This window comes from Cornus florida, unplaced genomic scaffold (genome assembly GCF_030987335.1).
Source record: "Cornus florida cultivar Cherokee Brave unplaced genomic scaffold, ASM3098733v1 CherokeeBrave_3.0.0_Hap2_Chr05, whole genome shotgun sequence".
Taxonomy (NCBI): Eukaryota; Viridiplantae; Streptophyta; class Magnoliopsida; order Cornales; family Cornaceae; genus Cornus; species Cornus florida.
This window is the reverse complement of record NW_026775575.1, coordinates 106,509,507-106,528,628: the sequence shown is the minus strand read 5'-3', so window position 1 is coordinate 106,528,628 and position 19,122 is coordinate 106,509,507. Positions and strand designations below refer to the sequence as shown.

Sequence of the window (19,122 nt, the reverse complement as noted above, 5' to 3'; positions counted from 1 at the left end):
GATATGGAGGTAAAAAACAATTTAGAAATATAGAGTAGTCAAGTTTACTAATATAAGTTGTGAAGTCTATGACAAAAGATTATTAGTATGAATCTACCTCAAGCTGCTCTTCAGTGAACGAATCTTTCTGGACATTCCATGTATCTGCATGGGTCCTACGAAACTCTGCAACTGCTTTTGTAACTGTAGTTTTCACAGGCGATGGCTCCCCCACGAAATGAGCCAGTAATGTAACATGCTCGGGCAACCAACTGAAGCAAAATAATGAATATAATATAAGAAAGAAACAATGTTGCAAATAGAAGAACATCATTCATTAAGCTTTACTCGAGTTGCAGTTTCAATAAGTTTGCTATCTCTTGAGAAGACCACAGCATTGCCTTAATGCTGCCAACATAATTACTTCACACAGTGAAGTGCTAACGTTTAGACACCTAAAAGAAAACCAGTTTAAAATTTTGGAAAGGACAAGGAATATCTTGCACCTTGTTCAAGAGTTGGCCAACAAAGATGCGAAGTGCAGGACCCAGAAGAACTTGCATTTGTGATCCATTTTATATATTAACTTAATTCGATGCAGTTAGGATATATTATTACTATGCTAGAGAAAATTAGTTTAATAATTACTTAGCACATGAATAACTCAAAAAATGATTTTATAATTAGGAAGCCAATATAAAGACTAGACTTAAAAATGATTAATGAAATACTCCATCATTGAAAAAACAGAGTTAATCAAGAACACCTACACATTTAAACATATTTACTTTTTTTTTCTAACATTATCGTTACAATTATAATGCCAGAAATTAGGTTTCTCTGTTTTCTCTCTCCCATCATTTTGTGTAAGCAGGTCAACAGACTCAACACTGACTAGTGACCTTTATCATAAAAAAATTATTTAATCGAGACTATGGCTTTAGAAAGAACTGACTGGAAGACATATCCATACAGCCAATCCCATGTGTTGCGGTTGAAGCTTGTTGAGTCAAAATTGTTATTACAAATTTAGCCGTACAGATATTGTTACAACAGGGTGTTCCCAACCTAATATGTATCAAAATTGATCCCTACGTATGCATGAAATCACCAGCAAATGTGTGCATCAATTAGCTCAAGAAAAGTTGAACATGAGACATCTCGTACCTAAACATCACCTCAGTTGACTCACCCACCACGTGGGTTGAAGAAAATTTCTAATTAATAATCGAAGACACAATAGAAGAATCCAAAGTAAGATTTAAGAAACATCGACTTCATTGCATGCTATTCTAGTTGGTCCAAATCTACTAATTCTCAAAGGAGCATTGAGTTATTGTTTGCCACACCTACTCAACTCAATTCAATAAAGCATTCTCCCAAGTTCCAACTATTTGGGATCAGCTATAGATGTTTCATTTGTAACTTTATGGTACATTGTATTACTACACATCCATCTCAACATCAACATTTAAATCACACTCATATGTGAGTCACATGCCCAACATTCTATTTCATAAATGATAGTCGAATAATTGTTTCGTAGACTTGGCTTTCATAAATGATACGTAGTAGTAGAGAATTATTTTCTTAGGTTCTCAAATTTTTCTTTATTGGTTAATATTATTAAAAGATTTTAAATGTGATATAATTACACTGTTTTAAAGTCTGAAATATTATTTCTATACCAATGTGTTGGAGAATTTGATAATAATGGATCTGCTATTTGATGCAACAAGTGTCAACCTAATGCAATCTGTAAATAGAATCTTTATACAGGCTCTGGGTGTTATTAAATACATAAAAGTCATCATCTTGGGTAATGTCAATAACAAAAGCATGAATCTTCAAAAATATGATATGGACAATCGTGTAAATTAAACCACGGAAATACCTTGGCATATCATAAGGAACTGATAACACACAAGCTGCCAAAGCAAGTACAGCACCATGTATAGAAGCTAATGACTGACCAGAACTCAAATTCCTGCATTTGTAAATTTGTGAACTTCGAATCAATATATACACTACTTATACAGGGTATAGCAAGTACAAGATTGCACTTATGAAGTACCTGATACATCATGCACATGCGTGTATGCATACATAAGCGATAAAACTTATTAATTAACAAGCTTCTATGAATGCACGCTTATAGTTGTCGTGCACATGCCAAAATCTAAAATGACAATATGCATAGGCAGATCAGTGTAGGTATCTTCCATTGACGGTGTAATATTTTAGAGTTATATGCCAGGTACATGTGTAGAAAGATTAATTAATACACAACCACTTAAACATTTAGACACAACTCGGTAAAAGAAAGAAAAGAACCAGAGAAACTGTTTTAACAAAATCATGAGAGGATGCCTAGAAAATATATTTCATAACAATAAAGCACGAGGAGAGATCAATGAACTGGTAGCAGCATCTCTTCCACCTGCTATTAGTGAGACCATATAATGTTTATCTATTAAACAATTTTTCTTAAATTTTGATGTAACAATTCTAGAAGAAAACTAAGATGCCATGATTCATCATAAGAGTTGTATAAATGTATAATCCTAAAGTTGATTTTGAAAATATTTTAGGCATAAAAGAAAGCTTATCAACAGCTTGCCATAGGTTTTCAAACTTTATACTTGGAAATGCTATATTGAGAAGAACATCAAAATAGCTTATTGAGAATTTACTAAATTGCAGGAATTCATTTACAAAAGAAGGAAAAGAACTTCCATAAGAGGCCATTTTCCATTTTCCAATTGAAATATAGGATCTCTATTCCTCTTATTATATCAGATTGCCTCAATGAGCAGTAATTTATTTAATACTTATGAAGACGAGACAAACAGTGATCATGCTAACAATCTAGATCATTACAACAATGAAAATATGAGAAGATTGTCATCCACACCGTGGTCATATAGCAATGATAATGAAGATGATGTGGCCATGGGATTATCATGATTCTGTAAATTTAACTTCAACGTGACCATTGAGATCATAATTATTGATAGTAATATAAACATTTACAGTGTTTATCATCATCATGATATAATCAGGATGGAAATGAGACATGGTATATTGATGCTTAGTTGTGCAAATTTTACTGGACTAGTTCAGCCTAAGGTCAAAGAAAACCTAGTTCGAGGTATAAAATCAGCTAGCCTTGCAAACTAATCATACCTAAAGCCTTCAGCCTAAACTCAAGCCTGTCCTACATATTAAGCTTCAGGGTTCCCCAGGAGTGTTGCCCACCAAAATACTACTAAACCTAGAAACTATAAATGGGAGGGCATAATCACTCTCTGACCAGTCACACTGCTAAGCACTGTTCGGCCCAGTTTAGACATTACATATTCCTTTTCACAACTAATGATGGTTCCTACTGAAGCAAACAGAAAATGACACGAGTTTTCTTACAACAGTAAGCAAGACCGAAGATACTCTGATCACCGTCGGAGCCTAGATTTCTACAAGGGAAATCTGGGGGAAAGCCCTAAGAATTGTTATAACTGATAATAATCTCAAAATATATTGATAAAGACTTGATTACAGAAGATAAGAGGGCTGTCCCTTTTATAAGACAAGAATTAATGAGACTTACTTTTCCTAGACTGACTTTCAAACTACCCACAAAGTGTTAATAATGACTTCTATTCCTGTTACATTTTCAGATTCCCATATTATAATTACTACTTAAAACTTTGACTAGACACTTTCCAAGACTATTGACTGCCTCAATCCTGAATAAAGTACCCTTAATGATTTGCATCACCTACCCATATATAGTCATTTTGACCATGTATATGTATGCTACCAGATGTGAACATGTGAATGTGCATGGATAATAGCATGAATATAATAAGTCTAGTCCCTTATTTGGAAAACTAATCAAGTAAGCAGCACCTAGGAAAATCTCAAAAACAGGAAAATGACCTCTGTTTTCTCTTTTTCCGAATGATGTTTGCCTCCCTGTAAGCTTTAGCACGGAAGTTTTCAGCTAGCTCTTCATCCCCTCCCTTCGTTAGGCCTGCTAATACAGCTGCAGCATGCTCTCTTACCTGAACCAGAAATTGCCTCTTCTAGTTAGAGATGATATAATTCAATACAAAAGCTGTGAGATACACTAAGAAATTGGACATATTGGTTAGTGGACCATTACGAAGGTCCAACGATTCAGGGATTTCTCTCGTGTATTCTATCTCTTGCCAGAGGCAGGGAATCAAGGAAAAACAGTCAGATCAACATAAATACATTAATACCTCATATTCCTGAGAGTGTAATAACGAAACAATTTCCCACGTTTTCTCTCGTACTAAAGCTTTGATGGAAACTTTACTATCTACATCTCTCAACACTTGCATGGCATAAAGAAAATTAAGTATGGTATACATTTTATCAAGAAAAGTCCCAACAATTTTCAAGGATTACAAATTTATTTCACTCTTTCATTTAAAAATAGTTAACAAGCTGCTTCTTGTTTAACTTTGAGAGTAAAGACTGGAGGTAAGTAGTCTTTCTCCCACCGTCAAACATTTAATCATCCATTTCTTGTGTTATAAATTGTGCTAAATGTATGCGAGTCTAACTCATGAAGACTAGAGATTAAGCGCCTCCCATCTTACAAAAAGTTCATCTAATTAAACCAAACTCAATAAGCCAGGAATATATAATCCTGAGGTATGACAATGGAGAGAGGTGTATTTGTTCGGGCCTTCAACATAACTTAGTGAACATGGAATTCCAAGAATCCAATGTTAATCCACCAGAACCAAATGGACTTTTGGAGAATAGTGAATCATACATGAATTCTACTTGAAGTAGCCAGAGATCATAATTAAAAGCTACTGCTTCAAAGATAATAGCATAAATCTATTGGTACTGTTCCTTTTCTGTGAGCGAGTGTTTTATCCCAACCACCCAATTTTCCAATGGGTGACAAGTTCATGATTCTGATTTATGTTTGTGCGCGCGCGCATATCTGTCTGCATAAGAGAGGGAGAAAGTACGGCTTCTAGGGTTTGTAGGGAAAGACTCCTCAATGGAGGAGGGTCTCCCCTCCTCTTCTACCGTGGGTAGTATCCCAACCCCTCACTCTCCCTCTCGGCCTTCATGGAGTTCATTATTCCATGGTTCTAAAACAAGTGTTACACCATTAACGTATTATAGTGAGCATCGAAATAAGGGTTGTGTCATCATCGAAGATGAGGATATTGCTGATGAGATGCATTTCTGGGAGAACTCTGTGGTCTGTTATGTGCTAGGGTCCAAGCCCTATTATCCTCACTTCAAGGATATTGCTGATGAGGCTGTAGTGGGTGGTAGAATTTGGTGTGGTTGGGATCATACTAGATTGGATATTAGTGTGCTAGTGATTAAGCACCAGATGATTTTGCTGAAAGTTGCTGTGAGAGGGTCTTCTACTCAGTTCTATATTACCTGTGTGTATGCTGAAAATACAGTGGTTGAAAGGAGGCAGCTATGGAATGATCTTTTACAATGTTCTCTTATTGTTGATGGACCTTGGTTACTGATAGGTGATTGGAATATTATTAGGCTCAATTCTGAGAAAAAGGGAGGCCTTTTACACTCTCCTAGAGTGCTGCATGACTTCAATTATACCATAGATCAATTAGTGCTCTCTGATATTCCTGTGGTAAATGGGGAATACACCTGGTGCAATAAGAGATTTAGTCACAGGAGGATTTATGCTAGACTTGACAGGGGTCTCATGAATCAGGCCTGGGCACAAATGTTTCCTAATTCTCAAATCATTCTTACTCCACCCCTTATATCTGATCATTGGGGTATTTATCTACAGGTTCCCATTAATATAGCTGCTGGACCTAAGCCTTTTAGGTTCCTCTCTGTGTGGAATAAGCAGCCTGTGGTGTCAACAATTATCTCTGAGACTTGGCAGTGTAATACTCATGGTAACCCTATACAGAAGTTGCTGTATAAGTTCAGATTAGTCAAATTGGCAGTGAAAAAACTGGAACATAGAGAAGTTTGGATCTGTTTTTGAAGAGGTTCCTACTTGCAGAAAGGTATTGGAAGAAACTCAAGTCAGTTTAGCTGCTCAACCCCTAAATGATGACTTAATTCACAAAGAGGATGTTTCTAGCAGAAGTATGAGTGTGCTTTGTCAAATGAAGCAATTCTGCTTTCTCAGAAGACACGAATCAGATGGTTAAAGGATCAAGATAGGTGTACTAAGTATTTTCATCAGAAGATTAAGGAGCACAGAAGGGGGAGTAACATCTCTGTTCTTCAAGATGATGAAGGGAATTTCATTCATGACGTTGGGATTATTCAAGATAGATTTGTACAGTATTTTCAAAAGGCTTTCTCTAATGATCTACCAGTTATTTGTCAGCCAAATCCAGATTATATCAGAAGAACTCTTGGGGAGTTGGAGGCAGACTCAATCGAGATTGGGATCTCTAGGGATGAGGTTAAACATACTATTTTTTCCATGGGACCTGATAAGGCACCAGGTCCTGATGGTCTACCTGTTAGATTCTTTCAACAATATTGGCATATTATAGGATCTGATTTTATTGATGCAGTTCTATTTTTCTTTGTTAACCCTTCCATGGGAAAAGGAATTAATAGTTCCTTTATCACTCTTATTCAGAAGAAAAAGGAAGCTATGAGGGTTGAGGACTTTAGACCGATCTCATTGTGCAATGTTATTTATAAGGTTATAACCAAAATTCTAGCTAACAGGATAGCAGGAGTGTTGAGCAATATTGTTGGAAAGGAGCAGTCAGCTTTTATTCAAGGGAGAAAGATACAAGATAATATTATTACTGCTCATGAATTGGTGAGAGGTTTTGGTACTAAACATGCTAAGCCTACATTGGCATGGAAAATTGACTTGAGGAAGGCCTATGACTCTGTGCAGTGGAGCTTCTTATTCAATCTCTTAGAGCTATATGGATTTGGTACTAAATGGATTAAATGGGTGAAGGAATGCATTACTACAGTTTGGTTTTCTATTTTGGTCAATGGCAGCCCCTGTGGATTTTTTCAACCTCACAAAGGGTTGAGACAAGGCCGTCATTTATCTCCTTTACTTTTTACTCTTGTGACTGAATATTTTTCAGGCTTGGTGGAATCAGAAGTTAGGAGAGGTAGCATTGTGCTTTCAGCTGCTGCAATCACAGCCGGGGTTCCTGTGTCACATCAGTTCTTTGCCGATGACCTCTTAATTGTGGTTAGAGCTAACATGGCTACTGTGTTGTCACTTCAAAGGATATTGGTACATTTTGAGAAGGTGTCTGGTCTTTCTGTGAGTAAGGAAAAATCAGAGATTTTCTTTACTAGGTCTGTCAAGCGAAAGAATGTTGTCCTAAGGTGCCTGGGGTGTAAGGAGGGTAAACTTCCTTTCACATATTTAGGACTTCCTATCTCTGATAGAATGTTGAGAAGGGGAGACTGCGCTAAGCTGTTGGACAAGGCCAATTTAACTACCACTAGATGGAATGGGTTACATATTTCATTGGCAGGTAGAGTGGAGTTATGCAGGGCTGTGATTACTCCTCTGATTCAGTATTGGACTTCAGTGTACTCTTTACCTGCGGGTGTCATTAAACTTATTGAGAGAAGAATGAGGAATTTCATTTGGGGACATGATGATATTAATCTCAAAATGCATGGTCTTAATTGGCAGAAGCTGGCTGCTCCAAAACAAGGAGGTTTGGGATTAAGAAGAGTGTTGGATATTGATCTGGCTGCTAAGTGTGTTTTAGCATGGGATTTTCTCTTATCTAAGGATCGAATTTGGGTGGCTTGGTTCAAGAATTGTTATCTTAAAGGGGCCTCTTTCTGGCAGGTGGTTCCAAAAATTTCTTCTTCTTCCATATGGAAGACTCTTCTGTCAACGAGAGATATTCTTAGGAGTCATTGCAGATTTACAATTGGTAATGGGACTGATATTAAGATCTTTCTTGATCCATGGTGTGACGGCAAGTTCTTATCTGAAATATATAGTCATAGGGTTTTGCATCACCTCAGTAGAGATAAACAGAAATGCATTGGTGATTTTATTGATGAAGGGCAGTGGAATATGGACACTATTCCAGTGGAATTGCAACAATTCTTTCTGCAGCAGAATATTCAAGGTGGGAACGATAGAATGTATTGGAAGGATAATCAATTCACTTTCAAATCTGTTTGGAATGCCTGTAGGGTTAGAAGACAAGAAGTTTTCTGGTTTGAGCTTTGTTGGAATGGTGGTCGGACAAGGTGGTCCACTCATGCTGTTATGGTTTTGCAGGATGCAGTTCTCACTAATATGTAAATGCAGGAAAAGGGTTACTCACTGGCTTCTAAATGTGTGCTCTGTTGTAATAGCACTGAGGATAATGATCATATTTTTTGCTTGTGTGAATTTACCTGGAGGGTATGGAAGAATTTGGCTGATATTTTTCACTGGAATCTACAGCCTTTTAATTCAATTCAGGAGTTCGCTTTGGATTGTGCTTTGAAGTTCAAAGTGAATTCCATGCGGACTAAGTTCTATAAGATGATTTTTACTGCAACTCTATACTATTTGTGGAAGGAGAGGAATGCTAGAATACACAATGATATTTATACTTCTTCAACTGATTTAGCGAAAGGTATCTTGTGGGAAATTATGGATATCTTGGGGGTTTGTCTTCAAGATGTTCTTAGTGTTCTCCAATAGGATGTGGTTAGGTGTGTTTTGCCTGTTTTAAGTTCTGTTTGGTGTGGGGTATGCCCCATGAATCCTTTGTATTTTACTGTTTATATCTATAAAATTTTCCTCCATTTAGGAAAAAAAAAATATTCACTGCTCCTCTCAGAGAGAACTTACACTGAAGGCCCCCAGATGTGATTCTTAGGTATCTTAGATCTTAGGCTGAAATCCAAAGCTTTGAAAATCGAAGCCCAAGGCAGTGAGTTGTAGACCTTGCAAGCCATGGTGCATGAACTGTTTATTATAATTGAATCTATAAATAATTAGGATACTAAATTTTTTATCTGTAATTAGTTACAAATGAATATTAAATATAATCCTTGTTTTTCTTTTCTCATCTTTATAAGATCATTTTACTGATATATAATGGATTGCTTTTGGATTGATAACAGTTCACCATCATTATCCTTGCCTTGCTCCCAGTCAAATGGAGTGAATCACATGAAACCTCTTCTTCCAATTTTTTCTGTTTCAAGCTGTGTTTCCTATTATATCTGCTTTCTTATGGTCTTCTCTCATTTACTTCACCCCATGTCAGTTTCGGTTAACCTCTTTGTCCATTGAGTTCCATATAACCGTTCTTCCTTCTTCTTCTTTCCTTTTGTGTGTATGTGTGCGCACACGCATCTATGCGTCTATTTTGTACATGTCCATACCACCTAAGCCCTACTTTCTTTTCTTTTATTACTAATAGCTTCACTCCTAATTTCTTCCTAACATGTTCCTTAATCCTATCTCTTCTAGTTACTACTATCACCCATATTAGCATTCTCTTTTGTGAGGCTCGGTGGGCGGGAACAGGCTTGTGAGAGGCAAGACTCTGGTGCGTGTTACGTGTGCTCAAATTCCCACATCACTTGGGTGTGGAAGAGTGAAAGTGCCATATGTAGGTTCATCACCCTTCTATGACACAACGCGTTTTAAAGCAGTGATGGCCAGGAACCCATCAGAACTCCGGAGTTAAGCGTACTTAACATGGAGTAGTACTAGGATGGGACCTCCTGGGAAGTCTCTGGTCCGGAGGAGCCAAAAGCGGACAATATTGTGTCTAGGTAGGGTGAGGGCCGTTATAAGGGGGGTGGAATTGTGAGGCACGGTGGGCGGGAGCGGGGCTGTGAGAGTGTGCGAGCTACGTGTGCTCACAATTCCCACATCGCCTGGGTGTGGAAGAGTAAAAGTGTCATATGTAAGTTCATCACCCTTCTATGGCACAATGCATTTTAAAGCCGTGATGGCCGTGAACCCATCAGAATTCCGGAGTTAAGCGTGCTTAACCTGGAGTAGTATTAGGATGGGTGATCTCATGGGAAATATCTGGTCCAGAGGAGCCAAAAGTGGGCAATTATTGTATCTGGGTAGGGTGAGGGCTGTTACAGACATCTCATTTCGAGCAACAACTAGTACAAGCATTTATATACACACTAAAGAAATTACCCAGATACGTGTGTGTGTGTGTGTGTATTAAAATATTACTAGAAGTCCCTAGACGATTAATCCCTAGAAGCTAGAAGTGTAGGTGTAAATAGGCATAAGCTTCAGTTTGTAAATCACAAGCCTTTTTGGACTCCCATGATTTGTTAGCCTTACATGTTGAGACCTAAAAGGCACAAAAAGCATGTCTTAGGCTAAGGTGAATACCTTCAAACCTTTTGAGAGACATGTTTATTCTATTCCTTCTTTAATACCACAAAAGCTTTTTATGCTAGCCTCCTTTAAAGAAATTCATGTGGTACACCTCACCCTCTACCTAGCAAGTCTTCGTATCTATGAATATTCCATTGTTGAGTCTATTTCCTTTTATTTTGAGAGACGAGAGGGAGGATGGGAAATCAATTCCTAACTTTTTAAGCAACAAAACTGTTTATCCGCTTTGAAGTTGGAGGCAGGTTTTGCTCACAAGGGTGAGAGTTGATGATGACCATTGGACTTCATCTTTAGCAAAGAAATTATATTCCATCATGTTTCTCAATCTATTTCTACTTTTTTCTATCTCTATCAAAATCATCCCTAAAAGACCATCACCAAGTGTAGATCCCACCAACACGGGGTGCTACAAGGAAAAGATTGGACACACCAAACCTTTGGCATTATTTTCATACAAAGTGGCTGCTCATAGACTCGAACATTACCAATCATCCTCCCACTTGCAGCTAGGCTTATTACCACTGTAGTCTGTAACATGTAATGGCCCCCTATACAAAATTTCTCTATAAGTAAATGAAAAGGCAAAAGTCATTCCATTTTCCAAGAGCATCCTTTGTCTTTCATGGGGATTTTTTTTAATGAGGGAGATGTTATGGAGTGAGGCCCAACAAGGAAACAAGAAATGCCACAGAGCGCAGATTTAAATCTTTTTATAGTAATTTGATGCTAATATGTGCCGGTGTTCAACAACCAATATTTGAATTTGTTCCTTATTAGTAACCTAAAGGCCAGCATGGTAGGCAAAAGACCAAATTAAACACTGTCATTCAGTATCCCGAGGAAGATTCTTAGGCAAAAGCCAAACCAAACATGTCATTCAGAATCCAGAAACAAATTATTTTGCCAATAAAGTTTTCAAGGTGATTTCTCAGTGGCCACAAATATTTCACTGCCGCTACATATACAAACTCCAAGAATGTCTCACTTTATGTTGACCTTGAAGAATACGTCGGGTATTCAATATTCTACTTTTGAAGAGAGATTACATATCGAGGAATGATCTGTATAGTTTGAAGCAAATATCCTAAAGTTTGATTAAGGATGATTATTACGTTTTAGGGTCACAAAAATGACATGATATTAACAAAGGCACACATAACATGGGGAAGTAGCAGTTACTTTGTATATATCGACCATGCAATCATTACAGGTCAAGGTTTAAGCTAAGATTCAGTAACTCAAGAGTTTTCTAGGAAAAGATTATAGGTTTCCAAGTTCTGTATTTACCTAAATTGAGCTTGGTCAAATTTAAGAAATGGGGCTTTTTCGTTCAACAAAAGTACATCCTATGTCTTGATAATAACTCAGATATTAAAGCTCAACCAATGGTTGCTCCTACCAAGAAAATCACAGGCTGAGAAATGAGCACAATTAAGAATATCGAGATTGGTATTTTCAGTGCCTTTTCAGCAAATTAAATTATGTTTCTTACTCATCCAGATATGAGATATTTCTTGTGCTACCAGTCCTACAAGTTCATACATCACTTGAGAATATATAAGTAAAAGATTGTTGAGAATTAGCCACGGAACAAGCACACAAACAAAATAAACTCCCTTTCTGCAAAACCACTGAATGAAAAAATCAAGCATTATTCTCTTGCAGCAAAAAAGTGAAAAAAGTTTGAAAGAATGTAACAGACTTGCAGGATAAAGCATGTAAGACTTAAATGATAATGTTAATATGGAACAAATCACATTCATCATTCTACATTAGCATTCAATTAAATATTCAAGCCTGAAACTTGCCTCCACTTGGTTGTCAATAAGTAGCTTCTCGACGGTTTTCCAGATTTGTTGTTTCTCCACACAAGGGAGAATGAAGGTATGCCTGTTACAGACAGCCAAATACAATTTCAATAAAAATCAATTCACTTTAAAATCTCTACCTTCGTATCTGCATCATTGTAAAGATACCAATCTACATGCAGGGGTGAGACCACAAATCTTACTGAGGTAAGAAATCATATATGGCAAAAAGAAACAGATATATAAGAGATACCTTAAATGACCCAAAAGAATTAATTCACCCTTTTTGAATGATCATTCACAGGGCTCAAATCGTCATATGATAAAGCATGGATGCACTAGAAGCAAACTTCTTGTTGCATAATTTACTTCGGCATGTGTGGGATCATAATGTAATTGCTAATTCAATGAATAAAAATAACAGGCAAGATACCACAATCAAGGTATTACATCCATGAAAAAGGATCCAATGATTGTGAGACCCCACAAAGAAGTACCATACCTATACATAAAAGTTCGTAAAAATGTCAAAGTTGCAGATCTAGTACGCCAGTTAGAATCATTGGCTGAAGAAAGAATCACAGATATAGCTTTTTGGAGATGGGTTCCCCAGAAAATCCTCCATTTTAGCAATTCAAAAGCTGCCTTGGCCAGTGTTGACAGATCTTTATTTGACGTTTCCTTCAAACAAACAATTATATTTTTTAGATACAAGGGTTAATAACCAACAAAATCAGCAACAAATGAAAATTGTATAATAGCTGAGAAATAAGATCTCCCAATTTTTTCTGGTGGATTTTCACTTGATTGACTTTTTTTTTTTTTTTTTTTTTTCTACATCAATTGTTAATAGAGAATGATTGTGTCCAGGGACATGAAATTCTAGAAATCAGAGATTTGAAAAGGCCATCAAATTTGATGATTCAGTCTAGTTATTTACCAGATCATGGTCACAATCAAAAACCAGAAACAGGTATCACTTGGGAAGCATAATAAAACAGTAATGATACTATTGTCCAACGACTTCAATAGAAATTCAACGAATTAGAGATTTGAGGACATCAAATTTGAAGATTCAATCCTAGTTTGAATTTATCACATCATGGTTACAATCAATTACTAGAAACAGGTATCCAAGAGGAACCACAATTAAGCAGCAGTAATGTACATAAAATCATAGGCAGGGGTAAATACCTCACCAAAATGGCCAAAACTATTTATTACCCAACGAATTCATCAAACCATGAAGAAACATACAACAGCTGAAAATAAACCATCAGTTTTTCCTACTGAAGATATCATTTCTCATTTTTCCTAAAAGATTTAACCAATGTTCTCCTGGATTTTTGCTCTATCTCTTGGCTCTCTCTAACGGAAGAGCCTTCCAGCTCATGTTATGATATAGGTCCCCAAATATGACTTGACCATTTATGAATCTCAAGCAATCCCATATGAGAATCCCATACGATTATCACTTGGACCAAAGATCAGTGATGTATAATTATCAACTATATACAGAAAAAGCTTGCTGACAGGTATAAAAATATTGAGATGCACTTGTGAATATCAGAAACAATTAGGAATGTCAAGCAATCAAAGGTGCAATTTACATACCTGCAAGGAAATTACGGGATAAAGAAGACCCACAATAATATCCAGTAAACAGGAAGATCTACCAGACTTCAGAGATGAAATAATGAAATGGAATAACTACAAAAATTTAGGAAAAGAAAATACCGTTAGAAGATAATAAAAGCTTAGGAATCTTTAATAAATAAAAATTTATAAATAAGTACCGTTTCCATCCATTTAACATCATCTTGAGAACTTCCATTTAGAAGCCCATTGTCTGGACTTATATCCGTCCGGATCTCCATATTGTCAGACTGACTAGCGTTCTGGATATTCACTACAAGTTTAGATGCCCTTTCTATTAGAATCTGAACCCAACTTCCTTCTTCAAGTTTGTTATCCACATCACTGTCTCTCCCTTCATGTGGATAATTATGGTTGAAAGATGTATAAAGCCGAATGTTTGAGCACACAACAGAAAGGGTAACGCCAATCGCTTCCCTCACCTATTCCATATAAAAGTAGTACCAAAGTGTGACATTAACTCCAAAGTTTATTGCAAAAATGAGAAAAGGAAAAAACAATTTTATACCGAAGATGGACAGGAGGACAATGTTAAAAATAGTATCTTCTTTCTTGCCTAATTTCTTAAACATTAAGAATCAAACACCAACCTCATGACTCCACCTTAGATTATATCTTATTTCCCAACAAGAAGCATTAAATTAATTTTCCATTTTCTTTTACTAAAACAAGAATAAGAAGCAGGTTTTACAAAATAACCATAACAATAGCAATAACAATGGAAATCTCCTTGTTAGGCCCTGTTAGATAGTGTTCTGCTCATCTAGAATACCCACTGTCCTACCAAAACATCCCTTATGACCTTATCAATGAGGCCGCTTTCCACCCAAAGTGGACAATATCATATCATATGGTGGAGTGGGCTGTTACAAATGGTATTAGAGCCTGACCCAGCAGAAGTGTGGCCAACGAGGAGAGGGGGGTTGATTGTGGTGACCTTGTGGGTGGGTGGGTGGGTGGATGTGTGTGGGTGGGTGCGAGGCACAGGCAGGCTATGGGTGCATGATCCCACATCGCTAGGGTGTGGAAAGGGGAAATGTTATATATGTAGGTGGTGCTATCTCCAAATGGTACGAGGCCTTTTGGGGTAAAACCCAAGAGCAAAATCGTGCGGGCTCAAGCCCAAAGCAGACAAAATGCCATTCTCGGTGTGGGTACTATGAGGGGGTTAACTGGATATAAATAAAATTAACTTCCTTTTATATTATTTGCATAAAGTGACTACTCTCAACCTCAAACCCATGTCAATAAGACTTCCTCAAAAATTTACAACATTCGGAAGTTCACTTTGAGAGAATTTTAATGGTCAATACACAGCTGCAAGTTGCCTCGAGTTAAGTGAGATGTTCGTCATCAAAACCCAGTAGCAAACTATCTCAAATGTGAGCATCCCTCAACGAGCGCTTGATGAAAAGATAGGACAAATTGATCCATTAAAAGTAATGGCCAAAACCATTGCATCACAATGAAAAGGTGCTGACATGGCATCTGAAAGGGATTCAATTATTCTTGCCATAATAAAAAATAAAAATAAAAATTTAAAAAAAGGAAGAAAATCAATCATTAAAATGACGAAAAAACTTATCTAAAAAATTGGCCAAGAAATATGATAATAATGCTTACTTGGGCTGATGAATGACTCATATTACCCAGCAACTCCTCCAACAGTTGCTTGTGGAGTCGTATTTCAGCCACTGGCATTCTTGGTGGGGATACTTCTATGAGTGCAGCTGAAAGGAAAGCAAAGCGTTTGACAACTACAGTGGTACTAACCATTTGAGGTAAAGGGGATGCTAGACAACTTATGATTTTTTGCCTTAAAAGAGGAACTTTTGTTCCATGTTTCCCTTTCCCAGTGACAGCATAACGTATACATGCTGCCCACTCTGGCATAGATTCCACTGATGGTGCAAGAGTGACGTTCTGTAATTGAACCATCATCCAGCCATCCCATGCTTCTAAAAGACCATTGACATCAGAATGCAGTACTCCTGCCAGTGCTTCTGCAGCAATACACTGCTTAGACCTCTCCTTGGCACTTGTAAACTCTACCAATGTACTTTTAAGAGCCAGTAAAACAGGCATGCCACATTCTTGAAATAGCCGCTTAAATATGCGTGCAAAGCTTGAGTAAAAGGTATCAGTCCCAAGTAAAGAAATCCAACTTGGAGTACGCGGCCACGAAGATGAAAAATCAAAATAAAAACGAGTGATTGATTTGTCGGCCAAGCTCTGAATGGATGAATTTCCGTAACTTCCCCTGGAAGATGTGCTTTCAGAATCAGTGGTTACATGAACATGGGAAAGACAATTCAAGGTCTCACTAAAAAATCCTTCTTCCTGAAAAATTTGACGTAAAGCTCCTTCAAGGGAGGACTTGTTATCTCCTTGTATATTGCTAGAGAAATGAGGTCGGTCTTCATCTGACATTTTATAGGGTGATTCTTTCAACAGTGTGTTTAGAGCAGAGATTGCAAGTATTCTGGTCTGAGGAAGCTGACTTTTTAAATTCTTTAAAAAGTGACCTGAAAAGACATTGAACTTGACTTATTGCATGGTTGCAACTATTTTCATGAAAAAAAGAGAAACTTTACAACGAGTTTTAACAGTAGAAAATTCCATATTTTAGCTAAAATCCATGGCCCACCCATCATACCAGTAGTTTCACTCAGAATTTTTGAAGATGCAGTTGGATCGTTCCGAGATGCCATGGCCAACAACAACAGGACTCTGTTAGCCATCAAATTATACCTAGAAAAGAAAAAAAAAAAAAAAAAAAAAAAAAACACTCAAGCCATAACTCCTATTGGAAAATAAAAGATATAGAAGGTATGTTATTTCTAAAGCTGCAGCTAAACAATCAAAGATGTTCCTATATGAACATCAAATTAGAGGCCCATGATACTGTACTACTGCGCATATAAATTGATGGATTTCATTAAACAAACCAGCACAGATTATTAAATAGGCCAACCAAAGTCACATGCAAAGCTTTTACAAAGAGTATCAATGCATCAAACAATAGAATATTACCGCCAATGCAAGTTGGAAGATTCGAAACTCATAGAACTAATCTGAGAAACCAAATCAGCAAAATCTGGCACATCCAAATGGTTGTCCGATGTCCTAAAAATGCTTCTAGAGATTCCCGGAAAATAGATATTGTATTTAATGAAAACCTGTTCGCATTCAGGAAAAATCACGAAATGAAAAAATAGAAGGATAATGATGGGATAAGCAACTTGTTACCAAATTCTTAGTAACATCCCAATCAAGTAAAATCTGCTGAGATTTTACAATTTTGCAACTGCATGTGCTTTGTTATTCCTACATGACTTTAATTTATTAAAGTGTTGCCAAATTTTGGTAACTTGTTACTCCATCAATGCTCAAGATATAATAAAATTTAAAACGCGGGCTTAAATCATCTTACGAGGAATCTTACCTCATTGATTGCTTTCTGCGCTTTCAGTGATTCATGATGGGAGCTTCAAGCATGAAAAAGAGGGAAGTAAGATTCAGATGCTGTATGAGATTATTCTACCACAAAAAAATTTAAACCAAATCAGCTATCTCCAGATTATTAACATTAGGTTACCTTGAAAGAATTCCAAGGAGGAACGAAGAGAATGCCTTTGGATCCTGGATTGAAAGAGAATTTATATCAACAAAAGCTAAAAAAAATTAGTTCATTTTACAAACTTTGTCCTAGACAGATACCATTGACAGATGCTTGAGGACTGTTTGTGTAGAGAGCACTGCACAAGAACCCAGGACTACATGTTCCGGTGAGTTAGGATTCCTTAGTTTCTCAGTAAGAGTGAGAATACACTTCGAAATCATAGATGGCCACCGCTTCATCATTTTCAAGAGAGATTTTCCAGCAAGTCTGGGTGCCAATTCAATGACTTCAATCAGATATGATGAAGTAATAATCGGGGAAAAAAATGGAGAAAAAGATAGAATAGAAAACCACTAAACCACTTTAAGAGGAATCAATGTCAGAAAAGTAATGTGTTAGAAGGAGGATAAAAAAATAATAATAAATAAGACAAAGGTAAACAAGTTCATCACTTCTTTATACAATTTCTACATCCTTAGGAACTAAAAAGAGAATTTTCAGTCTGCTACAATTTTTTCACAAACATTTCAATCTCCAAGCAACCAGCAACCAATTTTGTTTGGTAAATGTAATGAAAATTTGAGAGGAAGACAAGGTAAGAAGGACAGAAAAAATTCCCGAGGAAATTAATCTGCCTTTTTCTCCATTTGCTTGGTTAAAAATGAAAGGAGAAGAAAAGAAAGTGAGTTACTTTATTTTATCATCATATTCTTGTATATTGACACAAACTGTTTGTACGGAAGAAGTTTAAAAGGAAAGATTCTCCTCATTGCCTCCTATTGGTCCACTTTCGAGTGGAAAGGAAATGTTGACACCTGAGTGGAACTCTCCCCTTCATCTTTTTCTTCCCCCTACCTTTCTCTTCCCAACAAACAATGGAAATCCTCCCCATCCCCTTTTCCTTCCCCATTCTTTCTCCCACTCTTCTCCCTAATCAAACAGAGCAGAAGTAGATCATACAGTGATTGAAATTATATTTAAAGTAATCAATTAAAGAACATTAGCTGTGTCATACTTTTTGAACTGAGGACTCCTTCAAATAGATATAACTCCACTCAACACAGCATTTTCCAACTATTTGAGATACACTATACGAACCATTTTCCACCATTTACCTCTATCTATAGCCATAAAATCAGTCTCGCATGCTACCATATATTTCCTTACTATATCAACACATGTTAGTTTTGATCTTCCCATTCCACTAGCATTACCCTCAATGTGAATCTCATCTCTCTTCCTCACCGGTGCAATTATTGGTTTTTGTTGCATATAACCAAATCATCTTCATGATTTTCTCCCGTTTCCAATTGGTACTACTGCAACTTTCTAACACATCCATCTCAACATTTGCATCAACACTCATTTTGTGAATACATTCTCTCTCAGCCACAAAACATTTTGTCCCATAACTTATTATTGGTCTTCATGTTCATAGAGTATCTGCACATCAGTGCGTTTGGATTGAACATACTTAAACTTTAAAACAAGGTAACCAGAACTATGGCCTAGCAATAGCTGCGAGGACAAAGGCCATCTCCAATAACACTAACCATCTCCAAACTCGTAGAACCAATTAAACTACCTCTTACAACATCACTGCAAAATTTTACGAGAACAGTATTCAGTTAGACCCAGAAAGAACTTGTCACATGCATCACCAGAAAATGGTAGGGGCCAAGCAA

General features: G+C 36.8%; 1 protein-coding gene across 2 annotated transcripts in view; it reads right to left on the bottom strand.

Moving 5' to 3' along the window:
• Nucleotides 1-19,122, bottom strand: part of LOC132308301 (proteasome activator subunit 4) — a 38,170-nt gene that overhangs the window by 238 nt on the left and 18,810 nt on the right. For both annotated transcript variants that reach the window (XM_059806343.1, XM_059806345.1), the window contains 13 exons: nt 17,536-17,704; nt 17,414-17,457; nt 17,261-17,303; nt 16,849-16,994; nt 16,472-16,566; nt 15,439-16,340; nt 13,956-14,237; nt 13,774-13,869; nt 12,662-12,840; nt 12,160-12,241; nt 3,919-4,043; nt 1,874-1,966; nt 98-251 (listed from right to left, as the gene is read on the bottom strand). In XM_059806343.1, the coding sequence (XP_059662326.1) occupies nt 98-251; nt 1,874-1,966; nt 3,919-4,043; nt 12,160-12,241; nt 12,662-12,840; nt 13,774-13,869; nt 13,956-14,237; nt 15,439-16,340; nt 16,472-16,566; nt 16,849-16,994; nt 17,261-17,303; nt 17,414-17,457; nt 17,536-17,704 (2,410 nt within the window). The remainder of the gene's footprint in view (nt 1-97; nt 252-1,873; nt 1,967-3,918; nt 4,044-12,159; nt 12,242-12,661; nt 12,841-13,773; nt 13,870-13,955; nt 14,238-15,438; nt 16,341-16,471; nt 16,567-16,848; nt 16,995-17,260; nt 17,304-17,413; nt 17,458-17,535; nt 17,705-19,122) is intronic.